Here is a 16,002-nt window from a genome sequence, read left to right as displayed (position 1 = left end):
TATCGTAGACTTTACATTGAATTCTGTAGTCACAATTAGTTGTCAGAGTGCCTTGGGATCTTGTGAATGCTAGAAACTGCAGGGAATGCTTTGCCTGCAGCTCAGATTGTATTCGGTATAGACAATTACAAGAGACAAATCCATTGGAAAGAAAAAAAGGTCATATTGATTACATTGATCAAGAAGTTGCTTAGATGTACTCATGAAGAAACAATTGGATGTCTATAGGTAGAGATCCTATCTGCCATACCTAGGAATTATTTGGAATCATTTGTCTGGTTCCTGTCCATATGAATAACACAGTAATACAGTACAATTAATAGGAAATTAGCAGCGCTGTAATGACTTTACTGTATGAAGATCTTCTGATGCCATCTTTTCTGTATGTTATGACCGCTTCTGGTACAGAATTATTATTACTTTTCTTAGTGCAATGCTTAGTATGAATTTTGGGCTGTAGTAACCTCTGTTTTCTTAAGAGAGCTGTGGTCTTTATTGCTGAATTTTACAGATCATAAGCACACCACAAAGACTGACCAGTTCAGGGAGTGTTCTGATTGGGAGTCCGTATAACCCAGCTCCAACAATGGTCACACAGACACACATAACAGAAGCTTCCGGCTGGGTCCCAGGGTAAGGCTTTTGTCTCACTTAAAGATGTCTGAGCATCTGTTCTGATCTTTTCCATTGCTTACACTGTTGAATCTATACTCTGACTTACAGTTTCTAGTTCTTGCACAACTAAATGAAGTATGGCATGTGCTTTTCAGACTGGGAGGCACTTCTGATGTCTGGAGCATGTGAACATGAATTATAAACACCAGTCACTTCACTGTCTGCTTTATTTGTGGTTTCTGACAGTGTCTGTTTCTTGGTGAAAATGGAGAGTCACAACAACTCCTGTTAAAAGAAGCCTTTATTTTTTCCATTAGTTCATGGTATATCTATGTAGCACTGCTATTGAGCAGCAGGTGCCTACAGGGGGAGATTATCAAAAACATTTCAACAGGCATTTAATAAATTCTAATAGAAAACTTTAAATATAATCAGTGTATTATTTTTGTTACTATGCTACATTAACAACAAGTTTCATGGGGTTCTGAGGTGCTCCAGGCAAACATGACTTTATATCTTTTAATTAAATCTGGTCTTTACATTGTTTCTTGGCATTTTGTTATCAGTACTGCTGAGCTTAGCTGTCTCAAAAGAGATGTTTGCCTCTTTGCATCTGAAAAAGTAATATATTTCTGCATCTAGATTAATTTTTCTAATCAGTGATGAATGTCAGTATTACCTTTTCAACAACAGAGGTGGGAAATGGAGCATGTAGTAAAGAGCAGAAATGAGAGTGCAATGTTTGTACCTTGACTTTCTCCATTTTACTCTGTAAGCAAGGTGTGTCATAGGTTGTACTTCCCAATTACTGTATTCCCCCGCAGAGAGTCAATAAATTGCAGGCCTAGCCACACAGTTTTTAAGCTGAATTTTTTTGCTGAGTATGTGTTTATTTCCTGAAATATCTTTTGAATGCACTTAGTTCTGATTTTGTTTGGGAAGGAGTTGTCAAAAATTACTCTTTCCCTGCAAATTTTGTGAAATGTGGAGGCTAGGCAGGTGTTCTTTCAGCACCCAGAAGAGGGACAAACTCTACTGTCTGGTCACAGCTTGCTAAACCAAAGAATCAACACGCCCTGCTTTCTGAAGTGTCATCCAGTGGTGGGGATTCCCAGAGCAGCCTTGTGGCAGTGCATCCACCACCAAGAAGCACCATCTTTCTGTTTGTGTGCATCCCTCAAGTAGAGACACAAGATTTCCAATGAGCTTTATCTTTTGCTTCATTCATAAAAAGTCTCGAGATGACTCCAGACAGACCACAGTCTGTCCAGAGTCAATAGTGATCCATGTGGAAGTCTCTACAATAGGCCATATTTTCATTTGAGGAACAGAGCTAAGGAAGGGTCTGTGGTATTCCTGAACTGAGGTGGTGAACCCTTGCTGAAAACACTTAAAAGACTGTTTGTTTTACCCATGGGTTACTTCTCAGGCTCTGAATTATTTCCAGAATGGGAGGAGCACGTTGGCTGCCCAGGCTGGGCACAGGCTCTGGCAGCCTGGTGTGCAGAGCAGGGCACAGCTCTCACTCACTGCCGCTCCAGGCCTGTGTCCTGGGCAGCCCCCCAGCGCCAGCTCCTCAGCCCCAGTTAAGCACCATGGACAGGAATCCCTGTGGTGCTGCTGAGGGAGAGGCCTGGTTGTGCATTCTGGATCACACAACCAAAGTGTGCTGGCTTTCAAGCACAGGTTTTCAAACCCATTGTTTCTGTTCAGCTGCAGCAGGAAAATGCAGGTCTGGGAAGCAGCTCCTACTTGTTGAGGGGAATAAACAGGATGATAAGGAATGGCCAGTGATTGCAGACTGCTGCTCAGAATTCATGGCAGCTTCAGAGGCAGTCTTCAGCTCTGTATGCATCAGCTCTAACAGGAATATGTTTAGTGTTTTACCTTGGGGTTTCATGTAAAGATTCCTGAACATTTACTGGCTTGAAAATGTAGGATATATCTTATGCACTGTTTAAAGACATTTTTCTTCCACGTGGAGGAATTTTAAATAAGAATTTCAAAGGAGCCCAGCTTCTCCTTTTTGATGGTCTTCAGACATCTAGCTCACACCAGCACTTCCTGTAGTTCCAGGTGAAGTGACTTCCCTCAATTCCTATGGTCAAAGCATGGTAAAATTGGGAACAGAATTTGTCTGGCAGTGAGCTTCAACAACTTTCTCCATGAATCCTAACTACCTGGCCTCAAATTTTGTCAAGCTCCGTGTGTTGTATTTTTCCCTTTCAGTAAACATGTAAGAGCAAACACTAGAACCAGCTAGGCCCCATATACAGTGATTTTAGTCATCTACAGATATAATGTTATTTTCAACTTAAGTTTGAATTGTCTTGTCTTAGGGAGCGAAAACGGACTCAAGAAATTATAGAGTCAGATTTTTCAGAAAGGTGAGTGTTACTGAATGTATTTTATGTATAGAGTCACACCTGGTTTACTTCAGATTTGCCTTTCAGAAAGACAACTGTCCAGTTCCGGCTTTCAGCAGTTTTCACTCCTTCACATCAAAGCTGTGTTGGGGTTTTTTTAAGTCTGCTGGTGTTCCTTTTTACTTGTTTTTGTTTCTTTTACCTGTATTCTGTTTTCCGAAACACATTCACAATTTTGAAAACTATTATTGTTTTTTCAATAGTTTCTTTAGCTTTTTACTGCTGATGGGGGCCCTTTTTCTGTAAAATAACAGCTCTCCCTGGAACACATTTTCAGAGACTAATTAAAAAAAAGAAAAACATAAGACACATGAAAACAGACACATGAGACTAATTAAAAAAAAGAAAAAAACCCCCAAAAACAACACAGCTGAACTTTTCAAAGACTTCTGTTGAATTACACATCCAGATCTAGTTTGTGTGATAAAAACAACTGCTCTGTTTTTTTTTTTTTCCTATTACCATTACCTAAGCTCTTGCTTTTCTGGAAGAAGGGGAATGGAAAATAACCCTGACAGTTTGCCAGTTCTTAATTTGGCACCTTAAAACCCAATGAATATGTACTTCCTCTCCACAGAAGAGATTTTTGTATCTATTCTGTGATGGACACATCATAGGATAGATGTGTATGTTTGTATATATGCTATGATGTGTGTATATATACATATAGTCTGTGATGGATACATCTTAATTCCCCTAATGACCAAGTTTAGTATCTCCTGCTGTATTTTAAATAGGGATGTCTGAGCCTTTCTATTTTAGGCACACACATCAGAGATTCACATTAACTTGGCTTCCAGGCACATAAGCACCCTGCGATTTCCTCTTTTTTTTCATTGTTCTTTTGTGAGACCACCTGGAGATGAATTAAAAATCCATTTTAAGCATCTTCCCAGCAACATGTGTTCAAATGCTATCAATGTAGAAATAGTCAAAGAAGGGGAAGGGGCTCTAGTACACTTTTTTGCCAACTTGTAAGAAACAAGAAACTGATGCAGAAGTTTTATTTTTCATTTAGATAGTCCAGTTTTCTGTGGCAAAAAGTAGACCTTTTGCTGTGCAACAAAATAGCCTATTAACATTCAATGTATTAAAATAATGCTTTTCTCTTTTCAGTAAGAGAAGCAAGAAAGGAGATAAAAATGGGAAGGGTCTGAGGCATTTTTCAATGAAAGTTTGTGAAAAAGTTCAACGTAAAGGAACAACTTCATACAACGAAGTAGCTGATGAACTCGTATCAGAATTCACAAATTCTAACAGCCACCTAGCAACAGATTCAGTAAGCAAATATGTGTTGAATTTTGTTATACCAATACAGATTTGTCTGTTTTATCATGGAATTCTGTTTCTGCACTGTCCTGCCACAGTCCATACTCTCCTTAACTCTCACTGAACTAGTTCTCAAATATAAAGACTTACCCTTTGAAACATAAAAATATAGAATTAAGATGAAGAATTGAACTCCCTCTAAATTATAAACAAAGTAGAGGAATCCACTGAAATAACTAACTTTAAGAAAAGGCTACTCTTGTATATGTGGTCTTGTCAGGCTTTTTGACTGTGCCAGACTTGCCATGATGGAATTTCCTGCAGAGATGCTTCAGGAAGGCCTGAACTTCCATTTGCAACCAAGCATGCTCATGTGGTATCCAAGGGGCATCACAGATGAAGGATCATGCTTTGACACCACTCTAACCAGAACTGCCATTTTGGCATTTGATCTCCTCCATGTCTGTGGAGGATGTGTTCAATTGCTTTTCCTTTTTTAATTCAATTCTTTTGTTGTAATTAGTGTTGTATTGTTTTCTTAGCAGGCTTATGATCAGAAAAATATTAGACGGAGAGTTTACGATGCCCTCAATGTCCTGATGGCAATGAACATAATTTCAAAGGAGAAGAAGGAAATTCGATGGATCGGCCTTCCTACAAACTCAGCTCAGGAATGTCAGAATCTAGAGGTAAAGGGAGGTACATGGGAAATTCTGTTTTGTTCACATGTTGTGATAATTGAGTTGCTCTTTAGAAGAGGGATTGTTTTCTCAATTTGAACCTGATTGGTTTTGATTCTTGTGCTCTATGAAAATACAAATTCTGATATTGGAATAAACTGAAAAAATATGTTTGTATATACTTAGTTCAGTTTCATTTAGTATACATTACATTTAGTTTTTAAAAAAAGCCAAGCTCTTTACCTTACAAAAATGGACATTGATTAAATCAGGGATTATTTTTAAGATTAAAGTCTGTAGTACCTTGGATTAAGCAGAAGAAAGTCAAAAGAAAGTTCAGTTATGCTCACAAAATGGTTCACATTTAAAGTTAGACCAATTCTCTATTAATATCTGTACTTGGAAATATAATTCAAAGGAAATTAAATTGAAAAATAATTCCTGCTGGAATGTCAAATACTAGTTATGAACTGCCAGAGAAAGCAAAAAAAAGTTACTACTTATCAGTTATTTCCATTATTTTTTCAGCAGGCTAAGAGTTACAGTGTTTTTTACTGGGATGCCAGAATTTATATGCACAAATGTTGCCGGTCCTTCAGGCCAAATGTGCTATAAATAAAAAGCACAAGTCACTGTATTTATTGTAGCATGCTGTAATGGCTGTCTGGAAATACATCTCAGCTTGTGACATTTGGGCATTAGATATCTTAAAAGGTGGGTGGGTGCCTCTCCAGTACAGAACAGTTCTTTTTGTGCAGGGTCATTTACATCAATTGTCTTTCTAGATGTGGTAAGAGAAAAGCTTTTACTGTCCTTGTCCATTACAGCAACTTGAAAAATACATCCATCCAAGGAGAATGCATGTGTTCAATCATTATGCTTCAGGATGTTTTTTAAATTCTGGTTAAATCTACATTTTGTATGCATTCATGTGAATGCATTGTCTCCAGTATAGGTTATTGTTACAAATATGGAACTTGAATTTCATGGTCTCATCTTTAATAATCATATGCAATTCACTGTTTCAGCTATAATTACACATGCACATAATGGAAGCCAGGCATATTTTTCAAAAAATGTTGCTTCCCCTGACATAATAGAAAAGAATGTAAAACAAAGCTGCATTTTCATGGTGTGAAAATCAAAATTAATTTTGGTTTTAAAGCTGTATAAAGTGGCAACTGTTCTTACAGTTTAAATCCATAATAAGATTACCAGTACAAACAAAAATCAGTGCAAAAGAGCTTGTTATATAGAAACCATGCCTGAATGACATGAAAATCTGTAAATTTTCATGATTTTCATGATAAATCTGAAATCTGTACTGCTTACTGGTTTGAAGAGTCCCAGCACAGAAAGCCATCTGAAAGATGCATTTTAAAGTGTGTGAGGAGGGCACCACCACAAAGCAGCACTGTAAATAAGATAGAGGAGTTTGGGCCAGCTAAGTTTTAAAAGACTACACCTAGACTGCTGTACCTGTAGGGTCAGCACTGCCCTGTCTCAGCTCTGCGTGTCCCAGGTACAGCAGCTTGACCACATCAACCAGCACAAACTAAATTGCTGCAAGAGCCTGTGCTCCTGTAGAAAATGTTATCTCTACTTGATTTTGCTGCAGTCTTCTCAGTTTAATCCAGTCTCAAATAAAAAGTGGAGGTCACTAGTAAGATATAGGTGATCATAAGCCCAGCCTCCATGTATTTATGTCTAGTAGCTTGCAGCTAGGAGAACAGTGGGACATGCACAATTCCAAAGGAGTGGAGGGCAGAAGGAAAAAAACCCCAAAGCATCTCCTCCAGTAAGTGTTTGATTTGGTGCCAATTGGCACTCAGTGCAAGACAGAAGAGGCAGAATGGGGGGGGGGTGGACGGGACATAATAGCCTCTTGTAGTAATTAAATCCTTACTGGAGTTAAAATTGTTGACAAAGAAAGACATTACAGTCTGCCAGACCTGTTTAATGGGGGAACTCTTATGCCCATGCAATTTGCCCCTGTTTACAAAGAAAGCCTGTTCAGTTTGGTACAAGGGAATGGACAAGGTAACTAAGTATCTTGATGCATTTGCATTTATCTTTTAAGATAGAAAAACAGAAGCGGATTGAAAGGATAAAACAGAAGCGAGCCCAATTGCAAGAACTACTACTGCAGGTATATTTAATTTTAATTTTTTCCCCATAAATGAAAATATCAAGTGCAAATCCAACATGTTAGATCCTCTGAAGTTCTTCCTAGATTTAACTAACAGCTGTGACATACTAAGGAGTGAAGTTTGACTCATGTGACCTTTCTGGATTCTGGTAGGGGGACCTCTTGCTGACACTCTGTGGTTCAGTTTTGCCTGCTGTAAACCAGCATGCTCCATCTGTGTGCCACAAACTTTCCTCAGTGTTCTGCTGAAGCTCTGCCAGCTTCAGTGGGAATGGGAACAACTCACAAGTCCCCTTTGTTGACTCTAAGTTCCCCCAGAGCAACCCTGAGTCATTCTTCAAATTTTCTTTTGACCTAAGTTATGAAGTTCGTAACAGAAGTTGTGTAAATGTGTGCAGAGTTGTTTTGGGGGATATAGACATATCTAGATCTTAAGAGTGGAAGGATGGCAAATCCAACACCTTTATCTTCTGTCGCATACCTTTGATATGACTTTTGGCTTTAATTGCTGAAATATATTTCAAATGCATCTTGTTTATAAGAAACATTTAAAAAATATAGTTATGAGCATTCCTTAACATTCTAGTCTGTGCAGACTTTTAGTAGTTTAAATGTAATGAAATGATTTTATGAGATTACAGGCAATAAGGCTGTATTTTTTTTCCTGGTTCCACTACACTGATACAATTTTCATGTAATTGATATTCACCGAAACTTTCAAATTTCTAATGCTTCTTCTTTGTTCATCATCAAAAGCTGTTTCTCTACTTAGGGTACAATTGGAATTCTATCTGTCTGACCCAATACATCAGCAGTTCCTCCAACAGTAGCATGAAATTACACTGGTGAAAATAAGGCAACTCAGGCCCTCTTTTTGCCCAAACATTGACAGAATTGGCTCCCTTACTATCCACAACTATTTTTATTGCCCTGATTGTGTTGATTGCCAAAGGGTTTACTAATCCTTTGGGATTCTGTCCATCTTTTTCCCCTTAAATGGAAGAAGCAGTGCCTCAGGTGGGTAAGTACACTGACTTCCAGTCCCTCAAATAACATTTCCTAAACCCACACATTTTCATGCACATGCAGTCAGATATAAGAAACTGCCAGGCAGTGAGTGGTGTCACAAACAGCACCTGCTTAATAACTTCCAGAGGAGAATTTCCAAACTCATTATTTTGAAAGAGAGAAGGTGGTGAGGGATGAGAAGGGAAAGAGAATAAAAATTACAGATACAGGAAGTTGGGGAATTTTTGTTTCAGTGTAACTATCTCGTACCCTGAGGTAATTACACATAAAAAGTACCAGAGAAGACCTCTGACTCCAGAGCCTTTTCAAAGGGATTGGGGAAGCATTCTCCAGCAAGCCTTACTGCTCCTTTGTTTCTTCTCCAGGGAGTGTGAGGGAGGATAGAGTCAATAGTGTATGTGCAAAAACTTGATTTAACTTCTGCTCCTGGTGAACTTCACTAGTGCCAAGAGAAAGGCCATAACTCACTTTTTGACAAAAGATTACTTAAGGTATTGAGTTAGTAAATAAGACTTATGAGGCTGCATTTCCTAGAAACACTGATGTCTGACCTTTCATTGTCAATGATAATTTTTTTCTTTCTTTTGTTTTACAGCAAATAGCATTTAAAAACTTGGTACAAAGAAATCAGCAAAATGAACAGCAAAATCAAGGCCCTCCATCTTTGACCTCCACAATACAGCTGCCTTTCTTAATAGTCAACACTAGCAAAAGAACAATTATAGACTGCAGCATATCAAGTGATAAGTGAGTGTTTATGGAATTATTTTTTATCATTTAAATCTTGTTTGTGGCCTCAAATTTTTCCTCAAACAAGTGAGGGAATTTTTTTCTAGTTTACTAGAAGTAATTATTGTATTTATATTTGCAGCTGTGACTTCAGGGGATTGCTTGTTTTTTTAAAATATTTAATGCAATTGCAGTAATAATATGAATGAGTTTATTAGCACTGCCTTACAATCTCTAGTTAAAACAGGCTGACTTTCACTGTTGTAAAAGGCACTTCAGGCTGACATTTCGAAGAGCATTCACTGCACAGGAGAAATAAATGAATTAAACTATTTGCTAGGACAGCACTACATTTTAAAGCAGCCATGTGAATTCTTACTCTTAGTATGCTTAAAATGTACACAGTCAGAAACACAAGGTTATCCATGTGACATAAAAGTAACATACTCCAGGTGATAAGAACCTTGAAAGTGTTTTTTAACAGCAAAAAATTCTTTGAAAGAAAGGATACAGACATTTGTAATACTGTCTTTGTGAGCAAACTGCTACAGTTGCATTCACATTAATCTGAAAATCTTCCAGTTACGTAATTGTGGATGCTTGTGCTCTTCATCCTGTGAAAATATGGCTGAAGTTTGAGGTGCTGTTACGTTAATTGGTAATCGGCTCACAATCAGTTTATTAGCTGAAAATAGCTGGCTTTGCTCTAATACTGTAGATTACAGATTTCACTCTGTGGTATGCAAATCCTGTACTGAACTTCAAGTCAATCACACAGCGAAAATAGACAGGCTCTAGTAACCCATGCACCAGCATGCAAAATGGCAATACAATTAAAAGTTGCATTTTTATATAAAATTAGACTGAAATCCAATATATTCTGTGACAAAACTTATGGAATACACTCATGAGTTCAGCAAGTTGGAAATTTTAGGATCATTTTTGATTTAGCATAATTACAGCCTTATTCTATAGTCACACTAGAGAGGTCTTCCTGCTCTTTTAAACAGGACTCTACACTTAGGTTTGGAGTTGTTAAAAAGTTGAACAATTTCACACTGAAACTTCAGAACTGCTGCTTTGAGTTGCTAGAGATTAATCTGGCATTTGGGACCAGAGTAGCGTAAGACACTTCTGTGCTCTCCAACTGTGTGAAAACATTCCTACCAAAAGTGAGCACACCAAAATTATTGTTGTTGATACTTCAGTTTATATAACTCAGCTTTGGCAGTATGTCACCTGGAGGTCATTAAGTGTACAACCCAAATTAAGCCAGCTTTCCACTGTGGTTGTTATTTGTGCAACTAATTAGGGCAGTAGCAATAGGTAAACAGTGCCAGAAACTGCTGTTTTAACCACTGTTACACTGGTCTGCTAAATAAGGCAGTTAGCAAAGGTGGCGACTTACTGGGGAGCATTTGTGCTACCTGACTCCATCACTGATCAGCTTGAGTGCTTGCTCTGCACTTGATTCCAGACTGAAAGCCACTTTTTAAAGGGCTTCCATTTTTCTTTCTTCTCCAAATAACATTATATAAAGCACCCATGTTAGTAAGTCCAATGAAGAACTAAGCTTACAGCATTAGCAACTCAAAATTGTATTTACAGAGGAACTTCCAAAGGAAAGTAATTGCTTGGAAATGTACATATAATGCACAGGGCATTAGATTACCAACTGAAAATTCTGTGTATAAACTCAAGACCTTTCAAGCTTCCTGGTTCAGGTATAAGAAAATAATAAGTATTAGAAAACAACCTAGCAAGAAAATTGACATGTGACATGAGCCTGGAGAGATAATGCAAGACCTATCAGTGACTTATCTTTTAGAGACAGTATCTCACAGATGGGTTGTTTTTCCAAGGATAAATGTTTTGTCAGCAGAAAAAGAGGTACTGGAGACTAAGCCTTATTTTACCCACCAGAATTGTCCAGGCTTTTAATACCTGTGATGACAATATAAGGCCAGTCTAAATCCCCCTGCACTTCTTAAAGTTATCAGATGTTTATATCTGAATTTATACTTCAATATGCAATTAGAAAAAAAAAACCAAACATTTTGAGAGTCCTGCAGCAGAAATGGTGGGTTGTGAACACATAGGACTCTGAACAGACTGCTTTTCTAGCTGCATCCAAAAAAGCAAAATTATACCAAAGTAACTAGGTCAGTTCACAGGAGGAGTGTGTTGCACATTAGAACAAGAAAGTGAAATGTAAAAGCAGAAAAACAAAACAGGTTTTTTGGTGACAGGGCTTCAGGTGACCTTATTGGCTTTAGTGCAAGTAAAGGTTCATGTTTAATAAGGCCTCCTTCTTCCCCTTTGAATCTACTTAGTGAGGTAGAAAATTTTAAAATTTTTTCCTCCATTGGGGAAGTTACTTTAACTGGGCATGTGCCATTTTAAACCTGGAGGCATGCCAGTCACAGAAAAGAAAAAGCATTTCTTGCACCTCTCTTTTGTTAAGGACCCTTTACAGAAAACCAAGACTCTAGATGCTTACCTCAGTGCATGCCAATACCCTCAGAGAAAGACTAGGCAAGAAGAGCACAACTATGTTCTGTTCAGAATTACCTAACTTTTCATTTTTCACATGCAGATTTGAATACCTCTTTAATTTTGATAACACTTTTGAGATTTATGATGACAGCGAGGTGCTGAAAAGAATGGGAATGTCCTTTGGGCTTGAAGCAGGCAAATGCTCAGCTGAGGACCTAAGAACTGCAAAATCACTGGTGCCAAAAGCTTTAGAAAGCTACATCACAGGTAAGTTCAATATCATACCTGATGAAATCCATAATCTTTCTTAACTGAAGCAAATTTAATTATATTAACTTTTGGATGTAACATTTGAGGGTTTGTGGGACTTAATAGGGTTGGTACATGAACCAGTTGTTTTACTTTTCATTTTGGAAGGTTTATCTTATCCTGTTGATGTAATGCACGCTGATTTATAACAGTGTGATGTGTGAGCTGCATTATGAAGAAATTATTTCTTAAATAACTAAGTTGACACCCAGAACAAATTAATGCGTTAGTACTAATTTTGAGTAAATGAATGTATGGAGGAGCAAACTGGAAGAAGGCAGCTTTTCCCAGGTTGAGGAAAAGGAAAGAAAAAGAGCATCCTGAACTGGTTGGGTGTAATCCCTCAGAAGCCAGCAGGTGCCACCTGAGAACTAAGCTTCTCTAAATAAAGCAAGAGGCTCCAAAGACTTCAGGGCAGGTGACCCAGGCAGCTTTTACCTCTCTGTTTGAACAGGTTGTGCTTAGACACAAAACAAGAACTCCTTCGGTGTTGCACCACTGGACTAGAGCTGCCAAAATCTGCTATCGCTTCCTGTGGTTATTATCAGTGTGTTCTTCTTACTGTACCTGCAGCTTAAACTTAGCCCAGCATTTTCTCAAGTCTGTGGAGGTACTTTATCTGTAAAGGAAGTGCTACTCAATTAATTACTGCATACAGACCTTTTTTTTTTTGAGAAAAGGAAACAAAGCTCTTGCTCTAACTTCTCAACTGCTATATATAAATTAAAATACAGTTATATTTGATAAAAGTAGTACATTTTAAATGGCTTAACATTTCAAACTAAGTCAAATGTGCTTATGTTTATTAACACTTATTTGTGTTTTCCTGGTCCTCTTTTCCTGTGGGTTTTTAAATTGAGATTTCGTATTTTATTTTTGGTTTTGAAATTACACCTGAAGTCTTTATAGGCACAACAAAAAGAGAAGTTGAAAAATCTTGGTTTGTTCCTCACAGGTTCATTCAATTCAACCTTATTTACCATGTGATTTATCAGCAATGTAAAAAAGGGGAAAGGAGCAGAACTCATGTCTTTTAACAGTGTTGCAATGCTGAAGTTACTTTATTGTTCCCATGTGTCAAGGATCAAACAAATTTCTCTTTCATTTTAAGCCTGCCTTAATTTACCTCTAGAGAACAGGGTTTCCTTTGCAAAAAAACTTGTCCATTTCTGCATTTTGACCCAGGTGCTTTCTGTGTGCTCTCCTTGAGCTGGTTCCAGGTACTAAACTGCAGGCATTGTCTAGCAGAGGAGCTTGCAACAATTAAACAAGTAAGAACTATGTAGCAAAGGGCTCCAACCAGAACAGGAAAGGCGGGAATGAGGTTGCTGTCTGAGTAGAAATATTCCACTACCTGGGACAAGCAGAAACTCGTGGAACAGCAATCAGAGTAACATCTCCATCTTTTGGGCTGTGCACATCTGACAGGCACTTTACACAAAACCAAGTCCCACCTTTGTTAGTTGAGTCCTGACTACCAGAAATGAGACTGCAGATAAAAAAAAAAAAAGCAGGAAATAAAAATTCTGAGGTAGTAACAGTTGGGGTAACATCTCAACTTATGTATCCCACTAAGGCAGTGAGAAGACAAAGTGGTGCAGTTTAGGACTTGTTTTTTTCCCCTCTGTGAAGAAGTGCTCTGCTGTTTACCTGTATAATTAGCCATGACTAGAGAATGGGCTGGAGCTAGAACTAAAGAGCTAAGAGCACCCACTGCCTGAATGAGTTTGTTTAGATGTCAACAACACTCCCATGCAGCATTTGTACATTAATTACAAAAGCTATTGAGGGTATTGCTTTAGAGCCTTCTCAAATAAAGTATAAATTTCTACCACATGTATCTGCTACAAGATATGCCTAGTACATAACAATGCCACTATTAGATTGCACTGCATCACCTTGGGCAGGTTTATTCAAACTGCTTTCCCTGGTTTTAAGTGTAGCTATTAGTAACTGATGTACACTGCTAGAAGAAATAAGTATTTTCATTGTAGACACACTTCTAATTTTGACAGACTTTTCCATACTGGAAAGGGCTTCAACTCCCCATCTTTCATCAACTTCTTATCCCTTGCTTTTCAGAGCCCACTGGAAAATTGTATTTAGAAATATGAGGCAATGAAAATACAAGGCAGGGATATGCTTTTATGAACCACCTTTCTGCCATGCTTCTACCTTGCTTTTCAAAAAGAAAACTAATGAGCTATTTTCCAGAAATGTTAATAAACCACGAGCTTACTTGTTATTCTTCTGGAATACTAAACATGTACACACAGGTACACTCCTTCAAAATACCAGAGAACACCACTATGGCACAGCTTTATTAATCCAAGTACAATGCAGTTGTTCCAAATGGTTTAGCCTCCTCCTGCACAGACAGGAGGAAGCTGTCAGAGCATGTTCTCTGTAACATGAAACCTGCATTTAGGGCAATCTTGATGAAAGACATCCAGCTCCATCCACATTTAACTGTTCTCATCTATTCTGTCCTCACAGATCACCCTAAAACTTGTTAACCTTTGCTGTCATGTTCCAAGGACTGCTTCCAGGAACAACTCCCTTGCTAGCCTTGCTTTGTAACATGACATTTAAATGCATTGCTGCAACAGCTTCCCACAACACAAACCAAGGTAGCCTGTGGATCCATCCCAGTGGATGGTGAGCCAATTAACATGGCTGTGTCAACCTGCTTAAAACAGCCCCTGTGCTAGGCAGCACTGCCAAATTTAAGAGGAACCAAAGCTTGACAAGAACACAGAAGGACAAATAAGAATGTATATGTAACAACCACAGTTATTCCTCTTACCTGCCGGTATAGAACAATTCTAGATAATTATAGTAGTGCAGTCCCAGTTACTGCTACTGTGCTGTCTAAAACAGAGGCTTGATTAGGCTTAGAATTTAACAGTAAAGAATCTAATTTCTGATTTAATTCATCCAGTTGGAACCACATGCAAGTACCACGGAAAAGAACTAGACAGTCTTGATAACTTTGATGTTAACTTTGTGTTGAGATGGAATTTGGGTAGGCAAATAGAAATGCCTTGTCTAAGGGACAAATTAAAAACACACACACCAAAACAAGAAAATCCTGTAAATGTAATTGGGTCAGTGGACTTGTTTTGCTGATTCTCTTGGCAGAAATGTACGTAACTGGAAACAACTGACAGGCATAACTTGTTAGGGAATTTGCAAACAAGTATTATGGGGGTTGTAAGTAACCTTTTCACATCCCTCAGGGAACTTTTAACAAACTACCTCAAGAAATACAGCATTATTGCCAGACCATTTTAATTGGTCCCCCATTTCCTATCCCTAGGGAGGAGAATGCCTTACATGTCTCATATGTGGTGTACAACAGGCTCTCTCCCATTCTTGGCACCAGCTCTCTGCCATGGGCTGTGCATGTCGGCAGCTGCTGCCCAGCTCTGGCTGGTGGCAGAGTGCATGAGGAGACTGCCCCACTGCCAGCCATGAGAGCACCAGGCTGAAACTGCCTTTGGCCACCAGAACACACACAGCAACACAGAGACTGCCTGGGTGGCTTCACTGCATTATCTCAAACCCAAATAAATACAGTTCCTTTTGTACCTTCACCAAGTGGGGCCAGGGCACCTGGAGCTGTCAGGGCATTTCACAGGGTTAGGCTGTGGCACTAAGTTTCCATGAAGAACTCCAGAACTCTTATTTCAAGTACCTGTGATTGTATACTGCTGCCAGCCAGGTGCATCTTCTCCAGACAGAGGGAAAAGCTGAGTGCAACTCTTAAGTGCATCCACAAACAGAGGATATAATTTCATCTTGGTTAAACAGGACTCATCTACAGTATAAAACTCAAGCTACTGGTACCTTCTAAACTAAATTAAGGGATCCTTACTGCAAAGAGAATGCAAAGTTTAAAATCGTAAAACGAAAAAAAATATAAGTAGCTGTCATAAATAGTTATGCTTTCTTCTAGATATGTCTGCAGGATTTTCATTGATAAACCAAGGGTTACTTTCAAGTTCAGCACAAGCAGTTTCCCATTTCGAGGCAGCTGGAGGCACTTATGATGCTAAATCAAGGTAAATAAAATATTTTTTTATTCAATTACAATTATATATGCTTGTGGTACTTCAGTAACCTTGCTATTTCAGACCATTTGCATGCAGGAATTGAGGTACTTTTCTATCACAGTTGATTTTGATTGTGAAAAAAATATCTCATTCTGTCTTACCTGAAGGATAATTACATTTGAAGGGTCAAATCAACATGTTTTGAAAGTTGAGCATACCAGCTATTTTGTGCCTATCTTTCATAA

At 38.3% G+C, this 16,002-nt stretch overlaps 1 protein-coding gene across 3 annotated transcripts in view; it reads left to right on the top strand.

Moving 5' to 3' along the window:
* Positions 1-16,002, top strand: part of TFDP2 (transcription factor Dp-2) — a 52,580-nt gene that overhangs the window by 28,681 nt on the left and 7,897 nt on the right. The window contains exons 5-12 of one of the 3 annotated variants that reach the window (XM_015637389.3): positions 512-633; positions 2,955-3,002; positions 4,158-4,320; positions 4,853-4,999; positions 7,071-7,139; positions 8,764-8,915; positions 11,494-11,660; positions 15,661-15,766. In XM_015637389.3, the coding sequence (XP_015492875.1) occupies positions 512-633; positions 2,955-3,002; positions 4,158-4,320; positions 4,853-4,999; positions 7,071-7,139; positions 8,764-8,915; positions 11,494-11,660; positions 15,661-15,766 (974 nt within the window). The remainder of the gene's footprint in view (positions 1-511; positions 634-2,954; positions 3,003-4,157; positions 4,321-4,852; positions 5,000-7,070; positions 7,140-8,763; positions 8,916-11,493; positions 11,661-15,660; positions 15,767-16,002) is intronic. The other 2 variants (XM_015637391.3, XM_015637392.3) reach the window with 2 other exon arrangements.

Source organism: Parus major, chromosome 9, assembly GCF_001522545.3.
Source record: "Parus major isolate Abel chromosome 9, Parus_major1.1, whole genome shotgun sequence".
Classification (NCBI taxonomy): Eukaryota; Metazoa; Chordata; class Aves; order Passeriformes; family Paridae; genus Parus; species Parus major.
Note: the sequence above shows the minus strand (reverse complement) of the source record. Positions and strands in the feature narration are given on the sequence as shown.